The 20,716-nt window shown below is 41.9% G+C and overlaps 1 protein-coding gene across 1 annotated transcript in view; it reads right to left on the bottom strand.

The window, feature by feature from the left end:
* Window positions 1-1,851: 1,851 nt before the first annotated feature.
* Window positions 1,852-20,716, bottom strand: part of MINDY4B (MINDY family member 4B) — a 44,207-nt gene continuing 25,342 nt past the window's right edge. Inside the window, exons 9-12 of the mRNA XM_070793158.1 lie at window positions 19,043-19,115; window positions 18,294-18,455; window positions 6,457-6,637; window positions 1,852-4,161 (exon numbers count right to left, since the gene is read on the bottom strand). Of these exons, the coding sequence (XP_070649259.1) occupies window positions 4,019-4,161; window positions 6,457-6,637; window positions 18,294-18,455; window positions 19,043-19,115 (559 nt within the window). The 3' untranslated portion in view covers window positions 1,852-4,018. The remainder of the gene's footprint in view (window positions 4,162-6,456; window positions 6,638-18,293; window positions 18,456-19,042; window positions 19,116-20,716) is intronic.

Genomic DNA, 20,716 nt, shown 5'->3' with positions numbered 1-20,716 from the left:
CTCTCCACAGAGACATCTTCTCAGAACGCACATCTTCCCAGGCCACTTAACCTTCCAAGGCTGCCCATGCCTCCTCATCTACAATGCCTAGGGTGTGTCCTTCCCTGCCCCTCCAGCTGCTTCTCAGCCATGCTGCACCTCGCGTTCTGCAAATGGCAGTCCCACTGGTTCTCTGATTCTTGAACTCGTTGGAGGCAGGGATTGGCACCTGCTCGTCCCTCTGTCCCTCTCCTGCTTCTCACCACTTAGCCTCCCTACCTCAGTTTAATTGTCTGTTTCTCAGAGATGTCTTTCCCTGAACTTCCAGGCCTTTGTTACAAGCTATTGCATGCCATGAATCCTCTCCCTCTGAACACTTATCTCAGTTTTCAAGTTTCTATTCATCACAGTGGTTTCTTGATGAGTGCCTTCACCTCAGAAGACCTCCAGAGAGAAGAGGGCCTGTGGCTGGTGTTGCTCACTGTATCTCTCTAGCACCCAGGCGAGTGCCTGGTACATGGGGGATATTTAAAAAGTTCCCTGAATGAGTAAACAGTTGTGTCTCTAAGGCCTTGACAAGGCGATTACAACAGTCCACAGCGTATATCCATTGTCTGTGCTATTTTTCAGTTGCTAAGTCTTGTCTGACTCTTTGAGAACTCGTGAACTGTAGCCCGTCAGGTTCCTCTGTCCTCCACTATCTCCTGGAGTTTGCCCAGAATCATGTCCATTGAGTCAGTGATGCCATCTAAACATTTTGTCTTCTGCCACCCCTTTCTCCTTTTGCCTTCAATCTTTCCCACATTGATTTTCAATCTTGCCATATCCTCCTTGACTATGTCCCATTTACCTTGATTCATGGGCCTAACATTCCAAGTTCCTACGCAATATTGTTCTTTACAGCATCAGACTTTACTTTCACCACCAAACACATCCACAGCTGAGCATCATTCCCACTTTGGCCGTCACTTCATTCTTTCTGGAGCTGTTAGTAATTGCCCTCCACTCTTTCCCAGTAGCATATTGGACAACTTCCGAACTGTGGGAACTCGTCTTCCAGTGTCACATCTTTCTGCCTTTTCATACTGTCTGTGAGGTTCTCCAGGTGAGAGTGGTGGATGGGTTGCCACTCCCTCCTCCAGTGGACTACAGTTTGTCAGAACTCTTCACTAGGACCCGTCTGTCCTGGGTGGCCCTGCAAAGCATGGGTCGTAGCTTTCATTGAGTTACACGGTCTCTTTGCCATGTCAAAGCTGTGATCAATGAAGCGGATAGTTTGTGTTACTCACTCATAGATAAAATTAGGCTCAGGTGTAACTAAGGTTGCACACAGCCTGGAGATGACCAGGGAATTTCAGGCCTGCCTGGGACCTGGCTTGGTCCCACCTGGTCTTGTGACATTGGCGAACTTACACTTAACAAAATGATACATACATCTTTGCTAAAAACAAACAGTAATTTTGAGGGACAAACCAAAAGGATTTGCCATCTCCACAGGGACATGGTCTCACTAAAGAGATACTCAGTTTAGTAATTATTCAGAAAAATTATCATCTGACAAAGCAAATAGCGTTTTCCTGCTTCATGTTTTAGAAGCTGACAAGACAATTAAAGTCATTTATCTCAAAACACAGAGAGTTCAAAGGTGAACTGATGGTCCTAGGAAATTTCTAGCTACTTAAAAAAAAACATGTTTCCACCTTACCAAAAAAATTAAAATATTATTTATAAGATGAAATAAACACTCATTTCACTGAACATTGACATACAAAGTAATTAATACCTTTCTGTGTCAAAATGATTATACTACTATATATAAAACATGTTCTTAATATTTATTATTTTGCTTATTAATAAGTTTGTTCCAGGAATAATAAGACAATATAACAGCTTGTAAAATATGGTAAAATACATAAATTATAAATGAATTTCCCAATGACTCAGTGGTAAAGATTCTGCCTGCCAGTACAGGAGACACAGGAGACATGAGTTTGATCCCTGGGTCAGGAGGATACTCTTGAGGAGGAAATGGCAATCTGCTCGACTATTCTTGCCTGAAAATCCCATGGACAGAGGAGCCTGGCAGGCTACAGCCCATGGAGTTCTAAAGAGTCGGATAAAACTGAGCATGCACACATAAATCAATTAAGAATCCAAAGAAAAATAGAGTAGAAATAGAAAGTAGATTCAGATATGAGGCCAATTGAAAAAGCACCTTTTGTAAGGACTAATACACTGCCAGGCAACACTGCCACATCACAGTCTACACCACACTCATCCTGCCCCTTTTCCTTCTGTAGAGTTCTGATTATGTCCTGGCTCTGAGACTTCTGTGCTTAGGCCTGGAGGAGAACCACAGTTGACCTAGGAGAGTCACGTGGATCCCTAACTGGCTCATTCTTGTTAGAGAGGAATGTCCTCACTGTGTGAGACACTTTTAGTGAGCTCTCTTACTTGTGGCTGGGAGCTTTCTGACCGATATACTTGCTATGGTTCTCATTAGGCTCTAAGTTTTCCAGTAGTCCACACTGAAAGGGAGATTTAATTAGAAATAAGTCAGTGTTCATAAAACCGAAACAGGCCTGCGCCTCAGAAAAGCACAATATTGCAAAGACCAAGAAATATGCTGAGAATCTATCAGGATCCACTCATTTGTCTGATGTATTTAAAATCCCAAATAGAAGCATCAATGATAAGGATACTGAAATCAGCAATCGAAGCCAAATTGGCTTTCTCTTTTGACATAATTTATGATTCACCTTGAAGTTTCATTTTCTACATGCTTCTTAAGTTAAAACATTGTTCTTGGGGCCAAAAGAAAATGCATTTAGCAAATTAATTTGGACAATGGGTGCAGAAAAGTTGTTCTTTGCAAACTAAAGTTTGGCTTGTGAATAAGAAACCCTATATCTGTGAGTCAGTAGACCAGTGGGGTGGCTAGGAGAAAGGTCTAAATGGTTCCCATGGGCTTCTTTTAGAAAGAATATGTATCTTGCTCTGTGTATTTCTTCAGAAAAAGTGTAGGCATTCAACAGAACAGGGAAAGGTCAAGTTCTAAAAAGAATTGTTTTCCCCTTTGAACATTGACAGAAGGAGAGATTTTACTTTTGTATATAATTTTATTTCATTTAGGAATCAGGCTTCTCCGTGTATGTTTGTCCATTTGTATATTTATATCCAGGGGCTTCCCAGATGACTCAGGGTAAAGAATCCATCTGCCAATGCAGGAGACATGGGTTTGATGCTTGGGTCAGGAAGATTCTCTGGAGAAGGAAATGGCAACCCAGTCCAGTAATCTTGCCTGGAAAATCCCATGGATAGAGGAGCCTGGCCGCCTACAGTCCATGGGGTCGCAAAGAGCTGGACCTGACTGAGCACACACCCATTATTTACATTCAGCTTATAAAGAAATTAAGCAATCATAGCACTGATGGAAAGAATGTCTCCTGTGTGCTCACAGGATGGTTTGCACCCACAGCCAACTACAATAGCCAGCCTACCAGGAATAGCCCCCGCTTCAATCCCATTTACTATTTTAATGACAAGAACTTGCTAATGTGGGCACTTTGAAATGTAACCTTGGAAAGGAATGCTCTTCATACCAGGAAATCTTTGAGAAGGCTTGAGTTCTTGCCATAACTAAAAATCTAATGATTTATTACTGATGACTTCATCCCCAAATGAAAGCTAGCTCCCTCCTTCTGTAATCCCCAGGGAGAATCACACTGAGGAGAGAGGAATTTGGAAATAACATGAAGGAAAGAGACTTCAGTTTTTCTTTTGAATAAAAATGAGGAACCCGTTTATATGAGCATAAAGGATACGACTTCCAGACCCTGAAGTAAGGGTTCTGTGTCTCCAAAAATACCAATAGCAACTGCAGAGAGTTCATAGAGACAAAAGAAAAAACATACTGCTTATGGGAGTGTTTTGGGTGGGGTTTCTGAATAAGGAACATAAAATGGTCTTCCCCAAGTTAGGCTTTTGTGTCCCCATAGTACTGATGCTTCAGACTTCATTGTACATCTTGGCTTCCTCTTTAGAAAAAGGGAATAGATCCATTCCAATTGATGGTGGCATCTCTCCACTTGGTTCTGATCACCATCTCCAGTGGGGAAAACCGTCTTCCTGGTCTGTGTTCATCTTCGTGTTGGACGCTTTCCCAGTGATGGGAGTGAGTGTCTGAGGAAGGAATAGCCAACATTTAGACCCCAGCATTTGATAGTATATTGAAAAGCAGAGACATTACTTTGCCAACAAAGGTCCATCTAGTCAAGGCTATGGTTTTTCCAGTGGTCATGTATGGATGCGAGAGTTGGACTGTGAAGAAAGCTGAGCACCGAAGAATTGATGCTTTTGAACTGTGGTGTTGGAGAAGACTCTTGAGAGTCCCTTGGACTGCAAGGAGATCTAACCAGTCCATTCTGAAGGAGATCAGCCCTGGGATTTCTTTGGAAGGAATGATGCTAAAGCTGAAACTCCAGTACTTTGGCCACCTCATGTGAAGAGTTGACTCATTGGAAAAGACTCTGATGCTGGGAGGGATTGGGGGCAGGAGGAGAAGGGGACGACAGAGGATGAGATGTCTGGATGGCATCACTGACTCGATGAACGTGAGTCTGAGTGAACTCCAGGAGTTGGTGATGGACAGGGAGGCCTGGCGTGCTGCGATTCATGGGGTTGCAAAGAGTCGGACACGACTGAGCGACTGAACTGAACTGAACTATGTATACCATTTCAGAAGAAGCCAGGAAGGAAGGAAAATAGGATGAGTGGGCAGGAGTTGGGCTCAGCAAGCTGTGTTCCTAGAAGTGAGTGAGCTGATGGGGATTCAAGTGGATGGTGTGTACATATGCCCCACACAAGACATGTCCATGATAGTCTGGGTTGTTGTAGATTTTGAAAACTCAGTATTGATGTCATGTAATGGTGTGGTCCCGCACCGTGATGGAACACATAGAGTTAGATGTATCAATAAATCACTGAATGTTGTCAGGAAAAAATAAGAAAGAGAGAGCTTCTCAATGCTAAGAGTACATTTGCATTTGGGGGTGAAGTGCGAGTATTCTCGTGAGGTGGTCTAGAACTGAGTTCAAGGCCCAAGTTTGTCGCAGATGACCTTTGGGAAGGTACTTAGTATCTCTCAACCTCATCCATTAGAAATCATTTTTTGGCCACTTCAGTTTCCTCTGTGTAAAATAAGCATCATAGTGTCTACTTTAGATGACTGTTAGGAGGATTTAATGGAATAATGTATGTAAGGCTTTCAACACAGTGCCTGGAACACAATGCTTGCTATGTGTGTGAGCTAAAAAAAAAAAAAAAAAAAAAAATCCCAGTGCTTTCCTCAAAGAAGAGAGTAAAGTAGAAGCAATAATAGTAGAAAAGTAGAAACAATAAATATCTTAAGAAATGTATTGGCAATATCCCACTAAATGAAATGGGTGTGTATATATATAATATACATTTTTCTGGGGTCATATATATATATACACACACACACACACACACACACACACACACACGCACACATATATATATATGTATGTATTGGGCTTGCCTGGTGGCTCAGATGGTAAAGAATCCACCTGCAATGAGGGAGACCTGGGTTCGATCCCTGGGTTGGGAAGATGCCCTGAAGGAGGGCATGGCAACTCATTTCAGTATTCTTGCCTGGAGAATCCCATGGACAGAGGAGCCTGGCAGACTACAGTCTATGAGGTTGCAAAGAATTGGACATGACTGAGAGACTAAGCACATGTATGTGTATACACATACACACAAATATAAATTTCTCATAATTAAAGAAAAAGAATTAGGAGCTACATAGACAAAGCAGTCACTAAAATACTCTTCTAGATGCAGTCATAATAATGAAAAGTTGCCTAAAGCCAGACCTGTGATACTAAAGGCAAAGAGTCAGACACCAAATCAGCAAGGCTCCATGCATGGTGCCTTGGTAGCAAATACGGGCTCCTGGTTTCATCATGTTTATTCCCTTGTCCAAAAGGCTAGTGTTTTAAGACAGCTTAAGGTTAATCTTTTTTCTTCGTGTTTTGTTTTTTTTTTTAAACATGGTGGGAATTGGAATGAAATGGCTTATATGATCACACTGGAACCTCTGCCAAGACTGTGCCTTCTTGCTTTCCTAGTGTCTGGTATATGCCTGGTGCTTAGTAGGCCTCAAAAATGCTTTTTGAACTGATGTGAATACAAATGCACTCTCAGTTTAGTTACTGTGTTCTGGGATGATCAGTCATCTGATACTCTATCTTGGGATTAGAATTCATCAGTTGGAACCCCAAGATTACAATGCTTAGGTTAGACCCATGACGTTGAAGCCTAGGTTTCATTTTAGAGATCAGGCCTCCACATCTTCCTGCAGAGCTAGCCCAAGCGTCCACACAGCTGTAAACCAGCACAGCCTCGGCTCTCTGAGCACATTAAGCTGAGAGCACTGGGGTCTGGAGTGCTTACCTATGGTAAGGTGCGCAGGCTTTTTCTGTGCAGGCTGGCCACTGTAGAAGTACAGATCAAAGAGGCGCTCCACTTTCCAGTCTGATAAGAGCTGCCTGTTTGTGCTAAACAGGACACTGTAATTTCCGTTGATGTTGCACAGCCAGACAGGTAACTTGGGAGTCTTCAGCATGCTGCCCACCTGCAAGAGGAGAGAGGACCGCAGATGAACATTAGATTTGGCTGCCTACGAGAGAACACATGTCACCAGGATCAAAAAGCAGCTCGGGGACTTCTCTGGTGGTCCGGTGGTTAAGACTTTGCCTTCCAATGCAGGGGGTGTGGGTTTGATCCCTGGTAAGGGGGAGCTAAGATCCCACATGCCTCATAGCCAAAAAACAAAAACATAAAAACCAGAAGTAGTATTGTGACAAATTCAATAAAGGCTTAAAAAAATTTTTTTTTAAAGCAGCTCAGAGACTTGGCATTGCGCTTATAGCTGGGCAGGGCACTGTGCATGGAGGAAGATTTCAAACAAAGGCTTTCTTGTAAATGAATTTGCATTTATGAATGATGTGGTGGTGATGTTCCAGTTTTTCTCTTCATGGATTTTATTTTAAAACATTTTGAGGGTGGGCTTATGGAGCTGGTGGAACCATCTCAGTTTGGTTTGTTAGTGAGGTGGAGAATAAGTAGACCGAATTAGAAGTGTAGGAATGGAATATGAGAACTTGAACTGGTCTTTTTGTTGACTAGTGTACTTATTTCTGTTCCCAAGATAGGACAGTATTTCATTCAGCAGGTGGTCATTCTGGCAGCACTAACCATTTAGATCCTAGGAAAAAGAGCCTAGAATATGGAAAGAGAGGATATTTTGAATACAGAAAAAAGCTTCTGGGAAATGAGTGGAAAGCACACAAACACTCTCACAGATGTACACATAACTGCGTGTTAATATGTAGATCAATTGTGAAGATGTACTTACAGCTGAATGTACTAGTTCAGTATTACGCATAATATTAAGTTCACTGTTTTTAAAAATTATTTGTTTTTGGTTGTGCTGGATTTTTGTTGCTGCATGGGCTTCACCCCAGTTGCGGCAGGTGTGGGCTCCTGTCTAGTTGTGATGCATGTCTTCTCTTTGTGGTGGCTTCTCATGGAGCAGAGGCTATCGGGGACATGAGCTTCAGTGGTCGCAGCCCCTGGACTCTAGAGCACAGGCTCAATAGTTGTGGTGCACGGGCTTAGTTGTTCTGTGGCATGTGGGGTCTTTCTAGATCAAGGGTCAAACCTGTATCTCCTGCATAGGCAGGTGGATTCTTTCCAGTGAGTCACCAGGGAAGCCTAAGTTCAATGTCTTAATCAGCTTGTTTTCTGGTTTTTCCAGGCAATCCAGGCCTTGAATTCTCAGGCCAGTGAATTAGATTCACCAAAGCACCACTCAGGAAGGCTCACTAGTAAAGGATCCTGCATACTCCAGTAACCCCTGAGGTTCGTTGTTGCTGTTCAGTCACTAAGTCATGTCCAATTCTTTGCGACCCCATGGACTGCAGCACGCCAGACTTCCCTGTCCTTCACTATCTCCCAGTTTGCTCAAACTCATGTCCATCGAATCAGTGATACTACCTAAACATATCATGCTCTGTCATTGGCTTCTCCTCTTGCCCTCAATCTTTCCCAGCATCAGGGTCTTTTCCAATGAGTCAGCTCTTTGCATGGCCAAAGTATTGGAGCTTCAGGATCAGTTCTTCCAATGAATATTCAGGGTTGATTTCCTTTGGGATTGACTGGTTTGATCTCTTTGCAGTCCAAACACATGAGGGAATCAGGATTATAGTGTTTTTCTTGATGATATCTCCCATTTTGTTTAAAGAGGCAGGGAAGCACAAATTTTTTTAATGCCATTGAAACTCATTAATGTTTTTTAAAAAACATTAAAAAAAAACATGTAAAGAGATTAACGTGAGCTACATGGAAACCCCCATCATTTCCCAAGATGCTAGGGAGAGCTCTGGACCCTCAGCTGTGGCATATCTTCCCATAACAGAAGGATTCAATTCTGTTTCTTTTCTTCTTGGTCCTCAGAGTTGTACTGTGTGTTCAGGAACAAATTCTGTTGCATGGAAAATCCAGTTTTGAAAAAAAATGACTGCGTGTTTTGTCAACCCAAGTATTAAAGGCTAGTAACTTGACATTTTGATTTCTCAATCATTCTATTCAAATCCCTTCTTTCTCCTAGAGTTGAAATTCTTCAGTTGTGGGTGAATCAGAGGTGCTTTTGTGTTTAAACTTTACTCTTCAGCTACTGGAGAAAAATTATACTACTGTGTTTAAAAGAAATGACCTAGGTTTTAGCTGATAGTTGAAAAAAGGGGTGTAGGCCCAGCACCCCAGTCTGGACATGCTCATAGTGGGCATGCTCATCTGCTCACATCAACACCAGCCCTCCCTGGACTGAGTATAACATGAGTATAATACACCAAACTTGGGGCAAGTCACCCACTGGCTACATTGGAAATAAAACACAGAGGATGTGCCATTGAAGCAACCCCATGTATTTACATCCCAGAGTCCACCCCCTACATTCCAAAGAACATCGTCACCATTCACTAGTTATAAAATAAGCTCTTTCTTAGGCCTTCTTGTGATAGTACTAAGGTTATGTATAATCAAAATACGATCCTCAGGACTTGGAATTATTAAGTTTGAAAATATGGATAAACTAATTAGGAAACTGAGGGCTGTTTGTAATAAAGTGCCACTGCATTTTAACTCCAGATGCATATTCTGGCTGATTTTAAATCAGTGAAAGTTCCTGTAAATGATGTGTGGGTGGATGTAATTGACTGTAGACATACATGATATTGTTTCACAAAATCTTTGTGACGTTGGCAAAATTCAACTGGAGCTCAGATTCATACTCTGTAAGGTGTGGCCACTGCACTGTTGTGATTTTATGCAACAATGCAACAGTTTTCTCTCCTGAACTCAAAGCTACTCATGATCTTATTAAAGTAGGAGGAAAACGAAGGAGTCATAAATATAGCAATCTCCAGCACTCAAAGTGACCATTCAGAGACCCTACACTGAGTAGGCAGAGTCCCACTTGCCCTGAGAGATTCTGGTCAAGAGAAATATGTCTGTCACAGCACTTTAGGTTTTAACTCCAAGAGGTGAGCCTCAGGTTACAGCTTAGAACATGCTTGGTTTAAAGGGAGTTCTGCAGAACCAAAACTGAGTACCTCCCAACTGAACCCAGTCAAATATCAAAGCCCTTTCCTCAGTGCACCATGGAATCTGTTTGACTGGCATCTTCAGTTAAGAATTTGTATTGCTTTGGGATAGACACAATTTATCAGCTAACCTCCCCATGAAAGAGAATTCTAAGTATGTTTTACTGGTGAGATGTCATCAATGCAGAATTTGTGCATGTTGCCTCATGTTGCCATGGTAAAAAGGAAATTAAATTGTGATAGAGTGGTGCTATAAATAAAATACCTTTCTCCTTAAATTCACTCATTGTGTAATAAGCCCAGTCAGTTCAGCCTTCCATGCGGCAATCAAACCTTCCATAGCAGGTGTCATTGAAGGTAAAGTTACAAAGATAGGAAGAAGGGACAAATTCTAAGCACCAGAGAGTGAGGATCCATCTGTCCGTGTGGTGGCTTAAGTGGTAAAGAATCCGCCTGCCAATGCAGGAGACCTGATTCGATCCTTGAGTCAGGGAAGAGGAGCCTGGAAAATCCCATACACAGAGGAACCTGGCGAGCTACAGTCCATGGGGTTGCAAGAAGTCGGACCTGACAGTGACTGAGCACTGAGACTGAGCCATAGGCCGGCTCCAGAACAACGGCTCTTGGAATGCGCCTCTGCATAAGGAGCTTGATGTGGAAGTCCCAGGGCCCCCATCCGGCGATCTGATTGGGAGAAAGTTGTGGAAATGTGCTTTCTTCGCTGATTCCTGGTGACAACTCACATGCGTGGCTCTTCACAGTCTGGCTCTCATCTCTGCCACCCGGAGCACGAGTTGATGTAATTTCTCTTAGCCAGTTTGCAGGGGTGTTGTCATGTTTTCCAGGCGCTACCCCAGCGACTCAGGGGTAGAGAACAGTGGGTGGAGCTTCATCTGGTACTTTGAGTGTTGGATTTCTTCCTGTCAGTCTCTTTAAAGGGAAAAATGTAAAGAGGGAAGAAGGTAGGACTCAGATGGTGATGTGCTCTGCCAGGGTTGTCGGGGGAATAATTCCAGCAAGACCTAAATGGCTTCCGTTCCTTCTAAAAATCAGAGTTGATTTTTCTTCTCGGTGGCAGGTGCGAAGATAATGTGAACCTCCTGAGGTTTTCCAGATGGTGTTAGACTCAAACTACTTTATGTTCTCACTTAGGTATTGGAACCACACACTCAAACCTGTATCTTCAAATAGAAAAGTGATGGGAGGCTTCAAAACAGTGCCTCTTCTTGCGGGGAGCTGGCTGTGTGCTGCAGGAACTGTCAGTCTGGTGGGTTCTGGGGGGCTTGCATGTCATCTAATGAGAGCTCCTTTTTTTGTTTTTTTTTTTTAATCTCACCTACTGGGCTGTGACATTGGGACTGAAAGATGTGCGTTTTTGCAATCTCTGCAATTTTATCACTGAGTTAGAAGAGATTCACTTAGGGAAGACAGATGCAGTGGCGGATGAGGGGGTTTCACAGCGACAGCAGGTTCTGCCAAGCAGCACATTGATTTTCTTTTGAACTCAGAAAACTTCTTATATTAGGTTTCTCTTACCAATGCTTACATATAATCTTCCAATTTAGAACGCCCACCCGAGGCAGGGACTCGAGGCAGGAGTCCCTAAATACCCCAAAAAATGCTTATGTGCGAGCTAAGTCACTTCAGTCATATCCGACTCTTTCTGACCATGTGGACTTTAGCCCACCATGCTCCTCTGTCCATGGGATTCTCCAGACAAGAATACTGGAGTGGGTTGCCATGCCCTTCTTCAGAGGATCTTCCCGACCCAGGGATTGAACCTGCGTCTCTTATGTCTCCTGCATTAGCAGGCGGGTTCTTACCACTTAGCACCAATACCTATATGCATTTGGCATATCCATGTGCAGAGTCACCATGCCTCAGAGCAGAAAGGGAAGGGAGTGACTGTGAGGTCCTCAATCCAGTGATGCTTAAAGCACTGCCCTCGAACCACATCTGGTTCTTTTTTGAGCAAACAGCTGTGCTGCAAGAAGTCTTATGATTGAAGGTTATGAAATATTAGATATCTGTATGCACTGCCATCAGATGAGTCTTCTGGTTAGCACATCTCTGAGCACCACTGAGCTTGTCCTCCTAGCATATAGTGACAGACACAGTCCGCCAAACACACAGATACTTGAAAGGGTGTGTGCCACCAGTACTTGCGGATCACAATCAACTCACACTCACCACTGCTTTAACCTAGTAGTCAGTGGATAAAGTTTTAGATATTGAGTACAACCACCATGCATTGTAAGACCGAGCCATGATTTTGCCATTATCTAACCATTTGCAGTTCAGCATTAGAGGATCTGTAATTTGTTGTTTGGTCACTTAGTCGTGTCCGACTCTTTGCGACCCCATGGACTGCAGCATGCCAGACTTCCCTGTCCTTCACGATCTCCCAGAGTTTTCTCAAACTCATGTCCATTGAGTCAATGATGCCATCCAACCATCTCATCCTCTGTCCCCCCCTTCTCCTCCTGTCCCTGGTCTTTACTTTGGCCACCTGATGCAGAGAGCTGACTCATTGGAAAAGACCCTGATGCTGAGGAGATTGAGGGCAGGATCTGTAATAGATCTTATATAATACAAATATACATGTCTATGTCAATATGTTGATGTGATTGATTACAGAAACACCTCTGAAAGATATCTTACCCAGAACAAATGTTTTGTATTTACCACTTTATCAGAAACAAGTAGAGATGATCATGACAGGCAGTGGGCTGAAAGTGCCTTGGAACACATATAGATCTGGGCTCAGAATCCTGGCCCTGACACCTCCTTAGTTGGTGGCCTTCTTACACTTTCTCAGTCTGGGATGTCTCATCTCTGAAACAAACAGCTAGTGGGAAGCTACTGTGTAGTTCAGGGAGCTCAGCCCTCTGCGATGACCTAGAGGGGTGGGATGGGGGCAGGGGAGGAAAGGTCAAGGGGGAGGGGAAATATGTACATATATGGCTGTTTCACTTCATTGTACAACACTGTAAAGCAACTATACTCCCAATAAAAAGAAATAGAATGAATGATCACACAACAGCCCCTGTACTTGAACTAACACTGATTGTAACTCTGAGTGGAAATGAGGGTTAAATGAAAGAAGATATCATTACCAGTGACTTGGAGAGAGCCCAGCACACAGTATGTGCTCTGCACAAGTGGCTGTTAGACTATAATGACTAAATGAGCTTTAAAAAATACCGTCTTCAGGAGTGATTGAGCTTTAAAAAATACTTTAATTGCCAGCTTCGGAAGTGATGGGAAAATATAAAATTCTTATAGATATAAAATCATTATCTACAAAAATTATTTTGATACTATTTGGTGAGTTATAGATTGCTTTTTTCCCAGAATATAATGAGCTGCTATAGAAAGAATAAAAAAGCATCTTCAGGTTAAATAAACTTTATATGTATGTATGTAGATGCCTAACAGAGTCATATATCTCAGCAGTTCAAGTAAAACTACCTGCCAGCCTGTATTTGCTCTTTAATACATTTGTTCTGAAACCAAACTTCAAGTGCATGTCAGAGACAACATAATAAACATCCTCTGGGTTTCAAGCCATTAGTGTACAATTTCAGGCAATTTTCACTGAGGGCAGGATTCATAGGCATCTCCCTGGGGAGAGAACACTGACTCTAAGAAGGGAAAATGAAAAGCCACATTAGTCACTTTTTGAAAAGATGGAAGCTTTGTAGATGTGATTTTTATGTAGATTTTAAAGCTAACCCAGTGTCTCACCATCCTTTGCCCTACTTCCAGTTTGTGAGCAGGCATCTGGATGGTGGTCCTGAGGTCGGCTACATTTTGCCCTCTTCCCAGCAAGAAAGCTTTTGCTTTTTTTTTTTTTTAAACCTTAGACCTTGGCCTCTTGATGGAATTTAAGGTCCCAACAAATATCCACTTTATTACTGGAGGATATTTTAGGCTCTGCAGGTAATTTTCTTTAGAGCATGACTTAGCAGTGCTGTTGGTCCGAGCTGACTTGTATTGAAAGGTATGTGATCCGCGGAAAATGGTAGCACTGGATTGCCATGAATTCTTGCTTCTCTGAAGCTCTCTCTCTTTTTCTCTCAATCTCACTTTCTTTGGGGCTGGGGTGCATAGCCTTTGATACAGTCCCTTTTCTCAGAGAAGCTTAGTCACAAGCTGCTGTTTAATTTTAAGGTTTAGCAAATGCATGTTTAACTTTAAAGTTTGAAACTTGCCCCTAACACCTTGGTAAAAAGGAATGGAAAGCTGTCAACATTTCTCATACTTGAAGGAAATATCAGTATTGAAAGAAGATACTCTTTGTTGTAATTTCACTTGAAATGATAGTTTTCTAATTCTGTATACCATGGATTTAATCAGTTAAGTCTAACGAGATTCTCCCCCACACACACCTTTTTTAGAGCAGTGATTCAGTTGGGACAGTTTTGTCCTCTGGGGAACATTTGGCAATATCTGGAGATATTTTTGGTTGTCACATGGGGTGGGGCAGTACTACTGGGATTTAGTGAGTAAAAGCCAGGATGGTGCTGAATATCCCATAATGCACAGGCCAGCCCCCACCGCAAAGAATTATCCATTCCAAAGTATTAGTAGTGCTGAGGTTAAGCAGCCTTTCTCTAGAACAGAGATTTCTAACTCTGGATGCACCTGAGGGGTTGCAAGGTAAAAAGCTTTGATTACCAGATGGTCTCCAGGCCAGATAAACCAGAGTCATTGGATAGGACCAGCTGTACAATTTGTGGGGTCCAGTACAAAATGAAAAACTGGAGGCCTTTGTTCAGAAAATGTTAAGAATTTTAAGGCAGTGACAGCCGAGCCTTCTAAGTGTGTGGCTGTGTGTTCACACAGGTCCTACACACATATAGCTGACACTGTTCTGGAGGATGACCTGAGCACTGGTAATTTTAGACGCTCCCTATGAGTAACAGATGAATCAACAAAGACAATAGACAGATGGCAAATAAGCATATGCTTATTATCAGGGCAATGCAAATAAACAATGTGGTACTTATTAGAGTGGCTGAAATCCAGAACACTGACGACACTAAATGCTGGCAAGGATGCAGAGCAACAGGAACGCTCACCCATTGTCGGTGGGAATGTAAAATGGTACAGCCACCTTGGGAGGTAGTTTGGCAGCTTCTTATGAAACTAAACATACTCTTACCATGTGATCCAGCAATTGCCCCCCTCTTGATATTTACCCAAAAGAGCTGAAAACTTATGTCCACACAGAAACCTGCACATGATGTTTATAGCAACATTATTCACGATTGCCAAAATGTGGTAGCAACCAAAGGATCTTTTATAAGTTAATGGCTAAATAAACCATGACATATCAGTGGAATAATATTTGTTCACAGAAATATTATTCACAGTATTCCAATGGAATATTATGCAGTGCTGTAAAGAAATGAGGTATCAAGCTATGAAAATATATGGAGAAAATATAAAGGCATATTATTAAGTGAAATAAGCCGATCCAAAAATGCTACATACTATAATTCCAACTATATATTAATAACACTCTGGAAAAGGCAGAACTATGGAGACAGGAAAAAGATCCATCATTGAGGGAGATGGAGGGTTGACTTGGCAGAGCGCAGAGGACTTTTAGGGCAGTGAAACCACTCTGTATGATGCTATAATGGTGAATACATGTCATTATACATTTGTCCAAACCCAAGAGCGAACCATAACATAAACTATGGACTTAGTTCATGTCAGTGTAGGTTCATCAGCTGTAACAAATGTACCACTCTGGTGGAGGATACTGATAATGTGGAAGCCATGCATGTGTAAGGACAGGGAATTTGTGAAAACCTTTGTGCTTTCCACCCAATTTTGCTGTAAACCTAAAACTGCTTTCAGCTCAGTTCAGTCGCTCAGTCATGTCCAACTCTTTGCGACCCCATGGACTGCAGCACACCAGGCCTCCCTGTCCATGACCAACTCCTGGAGTTTACTCAAACTCAGGCCCATTGAGTCGGTGATGCCATCCAACCATCTCATCCCCTGTCGTCCCCTTCAATCAGGCGTCTCCTCCCACCTTCAATCTTTCCCAGCATCAGGGTCTTTTCAAACGAGTCATCTCTTCGCATCAGGTGGCCAAAGTATTGGAGCTTCAGCTTCACCATCAGTACTTCCAATGAATATTCAGGACTGATTTCCTTTAGGATGGACTGGTTGGATCTCCTTACAGTCTAAGGGACTCTGAAGAGTCTTCTCCAAAAACTGCTTTAACTGACCTAAAACTGGTTACCTATTTATTTAAAATGTGTTAGAAAGAAATAGTGTATCAAGTCCATTGCTTATATTACTGCTATAGGAAATGTATATTTGTATGTGAAAGTCGCTTTGTCCTGTCCCACTCTTTGCAGCCCCATGGACTCCAGGCCAGAATACTGGAGTGGGTAGCCTTTCCCTTCTCCAGGGAATCTTTCTAACCCAGGAATCTAACCCAGGTCTCTCTCATTGCAGGAAGATTCTTTACCAGCTGAGCTACCAGGGAAGCCTGCTATAGCAAAGGTTAGATTCAAATTTTAAAAGTGAGTTCATTTAAAGGAAAATATTAAGCAAATAATAACAGAGGTGGTGTGAAGATATGACAAAGCTTGTGAATTACCTACTCAGATGACAGAACTATGAGAAACACTGTTTTAAATCTTTGTAGTTTGTAGTGAGGATATGGTGAAATAATATTGTGAAAGAACTTTATAATAACAGAGAAAGCACTAAAGTTGTGGTTTTTGTACCTCACTCCTTGAAACTTGCCCCCAGTGTAGCCTACCAGACTGAGTCTTGTCCTATTCCTGGGTTCTAATAGATACAGAGTGCTTAACCAAGGACATGAAGTGACCTTGTGCAGTTGAAAGAAAACTATGGATAATGAAATCTATAAGTCCCCTATTTTTGGCTTAGTTTTCCTTGTTATTATATACATCAAATTCTAAGATGAATTCCCAAATTATCAGGGACAAGCAATTAGGAATTTTATAGTAGTAACAGAGCCATTCTCTGTTTAGGACATATTCAAAGTACAGTTTTTCAGTTTCATATAGTGGAAATGTTTGCATCCATTAAATATGACGAAGGACACATATCCATTGACATATAAGGACATTTGTATTACATGAGAAAGACAGGGTTCAGAAGAAGTAGAATAGGACATATTTATATGAGAAGGAGAAGGAAGCATTTCTGAGAGAACTGACCGTGGGTGACGGATTGGGTTGATTTGTTTTAGTTTACCTGTCACTTCTCATTTTTTCTTTTTTTCAAACTGAAGTGTAGTTGATTTACAATGTTATGTTAGTTTCTGTTGTCATTTTTCTATGATGGACTAGATTTCAAACTCAAGGAATACTTAGCAAACTTTGAAGACACACTTGTACAAAAAAGATGCAGTCATTCTGTGATAGTCAGATGCCACGTTCCCAACATCAGATATGATTTGTGTGTGTTGTGATGTGCTGATTTCATGAATAACACGTTGTAGCTGGACCCAACAGTAGAGGAAAGCCAGATGAAGCAATAGATATAAAAAGACCTTATAAAGTGTAAAGTCCTGTACATGTGAAAGAGACTTTGAGCCTGAACCAGCAGAGTGAAGGACAGGACAGGCTCTGAGCAGTGGGGCTATTTGGCGCTGACAGACCGTGAACCTGGGAGGGTTTGTCACCATCATATTGAATTCCATCCCAGTTAGTTTCAGGATTGCTCCAGAGAAGCATTGCTTCTCACAGAACCTCCTTGCCATCCCTAGGTTTTAGGATGAACTTTTTGGGAAAATATCACAGAAGCATCTTTGATTTGTGGTTTGGGTGGGTGTACTTGCTTCCTCACTCTCTTTACCAGTTGTTTTTGCAGAATCACATCTTACTCAATTCTCTGGTTGTGCTTTTCAACAGCACAGTCTACATTCTGGTTGTCAGAGGTTATAAATCCTCAGAGCTGGAAAGTGTTTTGAGAGGCATTTCATAAGTGAGATTCCCTTTTATTTGCAGTGATTTTTAAAGCTCTGAGTAATAGATACAATATATGCATTCATATTTGCATAAATAAAGGGTTGGGAAGATACTCATTGTCAGCTGACAGTATCGACTTCTGATGAGTGGAGATGCTAGGGGACTTTATTTGTATACTTCAAGTATTGTTTTAAAAAACAATTTGCATATTACTTGTATCACCTATACTCTATATACATAAAAATTGATAAGGCAAAATATAAAGCAAGACTTGTGTATTTCCATTTAGACCCTGAAAAATCTCTGTGTGTGTCTGTATGTGCATGTGAGAGGCATGCAGTAAAGTAGTAAAGGAAAAAGTAAGCTCAGGTTTGAATTAGGACTTCCCAGACGGAGCTAGTGGTAAAGAATCCAACTGCTAGTGCAGGAGACGTGGGTTTGATCCTTGGGTCGGGAAGATCCCCTGGAGGAGAAAATGGCAACCCACTCCAGTATTCCTGCCTGGAGAATCCCATGGACAGAGGAGCTTGACGGGTTACAGCCCACGGGGTTTCAAAGAACTGGACACAACTGAGTACAGACACATGCAATCTAGAGACTTAACAAAATGTCCAAATAGTGCCACTGGTGGTGTGGTTGAGAACTGGAACACACTTACCTGTGAAAGTCTGTCATCGTCTGAAGTGCCCTTCCCCCACTGCAAATAGCCGATGTCACTGCGGGTCGGGACCCCATGTAATATTTCTTGAGACTTTCCTTTCTGACAGCCGTTAAAGGTGTGTGGACTTGCTCTTCCAGTTAAAATCAGGTTCAAAACTGCCTAGATGACATATTTTACAAATATGTGTAAAGATAACCTTGACACAAGGACTTAATTTTTTTATTTTCATAATCGCAAAGATTACCATTTTTAGTGAAAAGAATGAAATCCCACAGTATATAATTCTGGAAAAACATATGTTATAAATATTTGGTAGAGTTAAAATAGGAGTTTATTAATTTTTTTCTTGAGCCATGCCCCATAACTCCCTACAGACCCTTAATATTTTCTTAAACTTTGGTTTCTATAATTGTGATTTAAGATGCATGAAACTAAGATATTTTTATAGTGCTTCCCTTTCAGTTATGAGGGATTCCTGGCTGGAAGGGGGGGTCTTGTCAAGGTATTTTCTAACATTTCTAGACTTTCAGGGATGGCAGACTCTCAGAGGTAAGCTAGAAAGGACAGTAATGGAAAGTGGAAAAGTGAAAAGGGTGGGGAGGCATCTTAGTATTTCAAAGATAATTTGATCACCCTTCACTTAAGGAGAGAATATACTTAATTGAAAAAATAAAAGCCTCATTCAGATTCTACAATAAAAAGTAGTCTTAAAAAAAAATTAATAAAAAGGTAGTCTTACAACCCACCTGCCTGCACAGGAAACCTCCAGCATTTGGTTGTAGTAGGTGAGTGGTGGAGACGTCCAGCTCCTCCTGAAGCCTGCGGAATGGGAGGAACCATCAGCACTCAGAGACCATGACTGCTCCAGGGACCCACAGCCTTTCCTGCCTTCACCCGCAACACGGAGCAGCACCAACGTGAGCTCGTCTGGTCACTGTCCTTCCCATGTGCCTGGTGTGTTTCCGTCTGTCCCCTGGAAAGCTTCTAGGACTGGCGCTGTAGAGATGATTGGGGAAATTCTGATGCCATTGGGGGAAGCCAGTGAGAAGCGATGAGGGAGAAAGAAGAAGTGACAGACCTCACATGTGACAATCCTTCGGTATGGGCTCTGTGGGGATGCTGGACTCAGCAGAGAAACTGTTTGCTCTGAGTCTCAGGGATGCTTGGCTTAAGGTGGTGACTTGTGACCACTCCAGAGAGTTCTGGCCCAAGGCAGAGCTGAACAGCCTGTTTAAGGGGAAAACGCAGCTTGGCATTAAGCCCGTTTCTTGGTTGTAGTTTCCACTGTTTCATCAGGGACCAGGGATCAGGGTTCTACCCAGGGCAATGTAATATCAAGGTGGAAAGTGGCTTCAGCTGTAACCCAGAGGGAGCTGCTGAGTATGTGAGCTGTATGTGTTCTTGGATGAACCTAGTCACAGGGTTGGAAGGTCAGGCGCTTCTGTGAATCAAACCTAAAGACATGGGTGAAGCATCAGATATAATTCAGGGCAGTGTTTTCTAAAGTATGGCTTGATGTTAGTTGATATAGATATGAGCATTTTAAAAGTTCCACATTTATATGTTTAATACATTTTTTCTTTAGCACAGCAAATAAATGATTTAGATCATATATATTAACATATTAATATTTGAAGGGTATTAAATTTAAGAAGAGGATATTTAAATGTGTATTGATTTTGAATTTTTCTTCTTTTCTTTTTTTGTCTGCACCATGGAGCATGTGGGATCTTAGTTCTCTCATCACAGATAGAACACTTGCCCCCTGGAGTGGAATCACAGTCTTAACCACTGGACTGCCAGGGAAATCCCAAATGTGTGTTGATTTAAGGAAATTGTTAAGCAAATAATAATACATCATAAAAGTATGATATGCAAATGCATAAGTTTCAGGAACACTGCTTCAAGGTTTGAAATTTTTCCTTTCTGGAAGCCCTGTGTTTCTCTCTCTCTCTGACTTGCAAAAGCTTATCCTTTTTTCAAGGTCCAGAAGAAGGTCTCCTTCTTCCATGAAGCCTTCCTTGACTACCCTATCTGTTGGGGACCCTTTCTCCTCTGGCATCCCTTAAGAGTCATTGTCTTTGCACATCATCTGACATACCAAGTACCATCTGGGACTTCCCCAGTCTCTGTATGTGTTTACCTGGATTTTGCCAAACTAGAACCTGAGAGGCAATCAGGGCCATATCCTGTTTTATTTGTATATCCCACAGTCCCAAGAACAGTGCTTTGCATTTCATGGGGACAAAATAAATATTTGTGGGTATATATTTTATTGTATATAGAAATCATGAATTGTTTTCATTTATGAAAGTTGTACAAATAAGCCTGAGTGATATCTGCCAATATTTATAACCACAAGAAGGAACCTCCCACAGTGCTAGAAAAGTAGATTTGCACTTTTCTGATGATATCCACTC

This window comes from Bos indicus, chromosome 1, assembly GCF_029378745.1.
Source record: "Bos indicus isolate NIAB-ARS_2022 breed Sahiwal x Tharparkar chromosome 1, NIAB-ARS_B.indTharparkar_mat_pri_1.0, whole genome shotgun sequence".
NCBI classification, from domain to species: Eukaryota; Metazoa; Chordata; class Mammalia; order Artiodactyla; family Bovidae; genus Bos; species Bos indicus.
The sequence above is the reverse complement of the archived record's forward strand: the minus strand, read 5'-3'. Positions and strand labels throughout refer to the sequence as shown.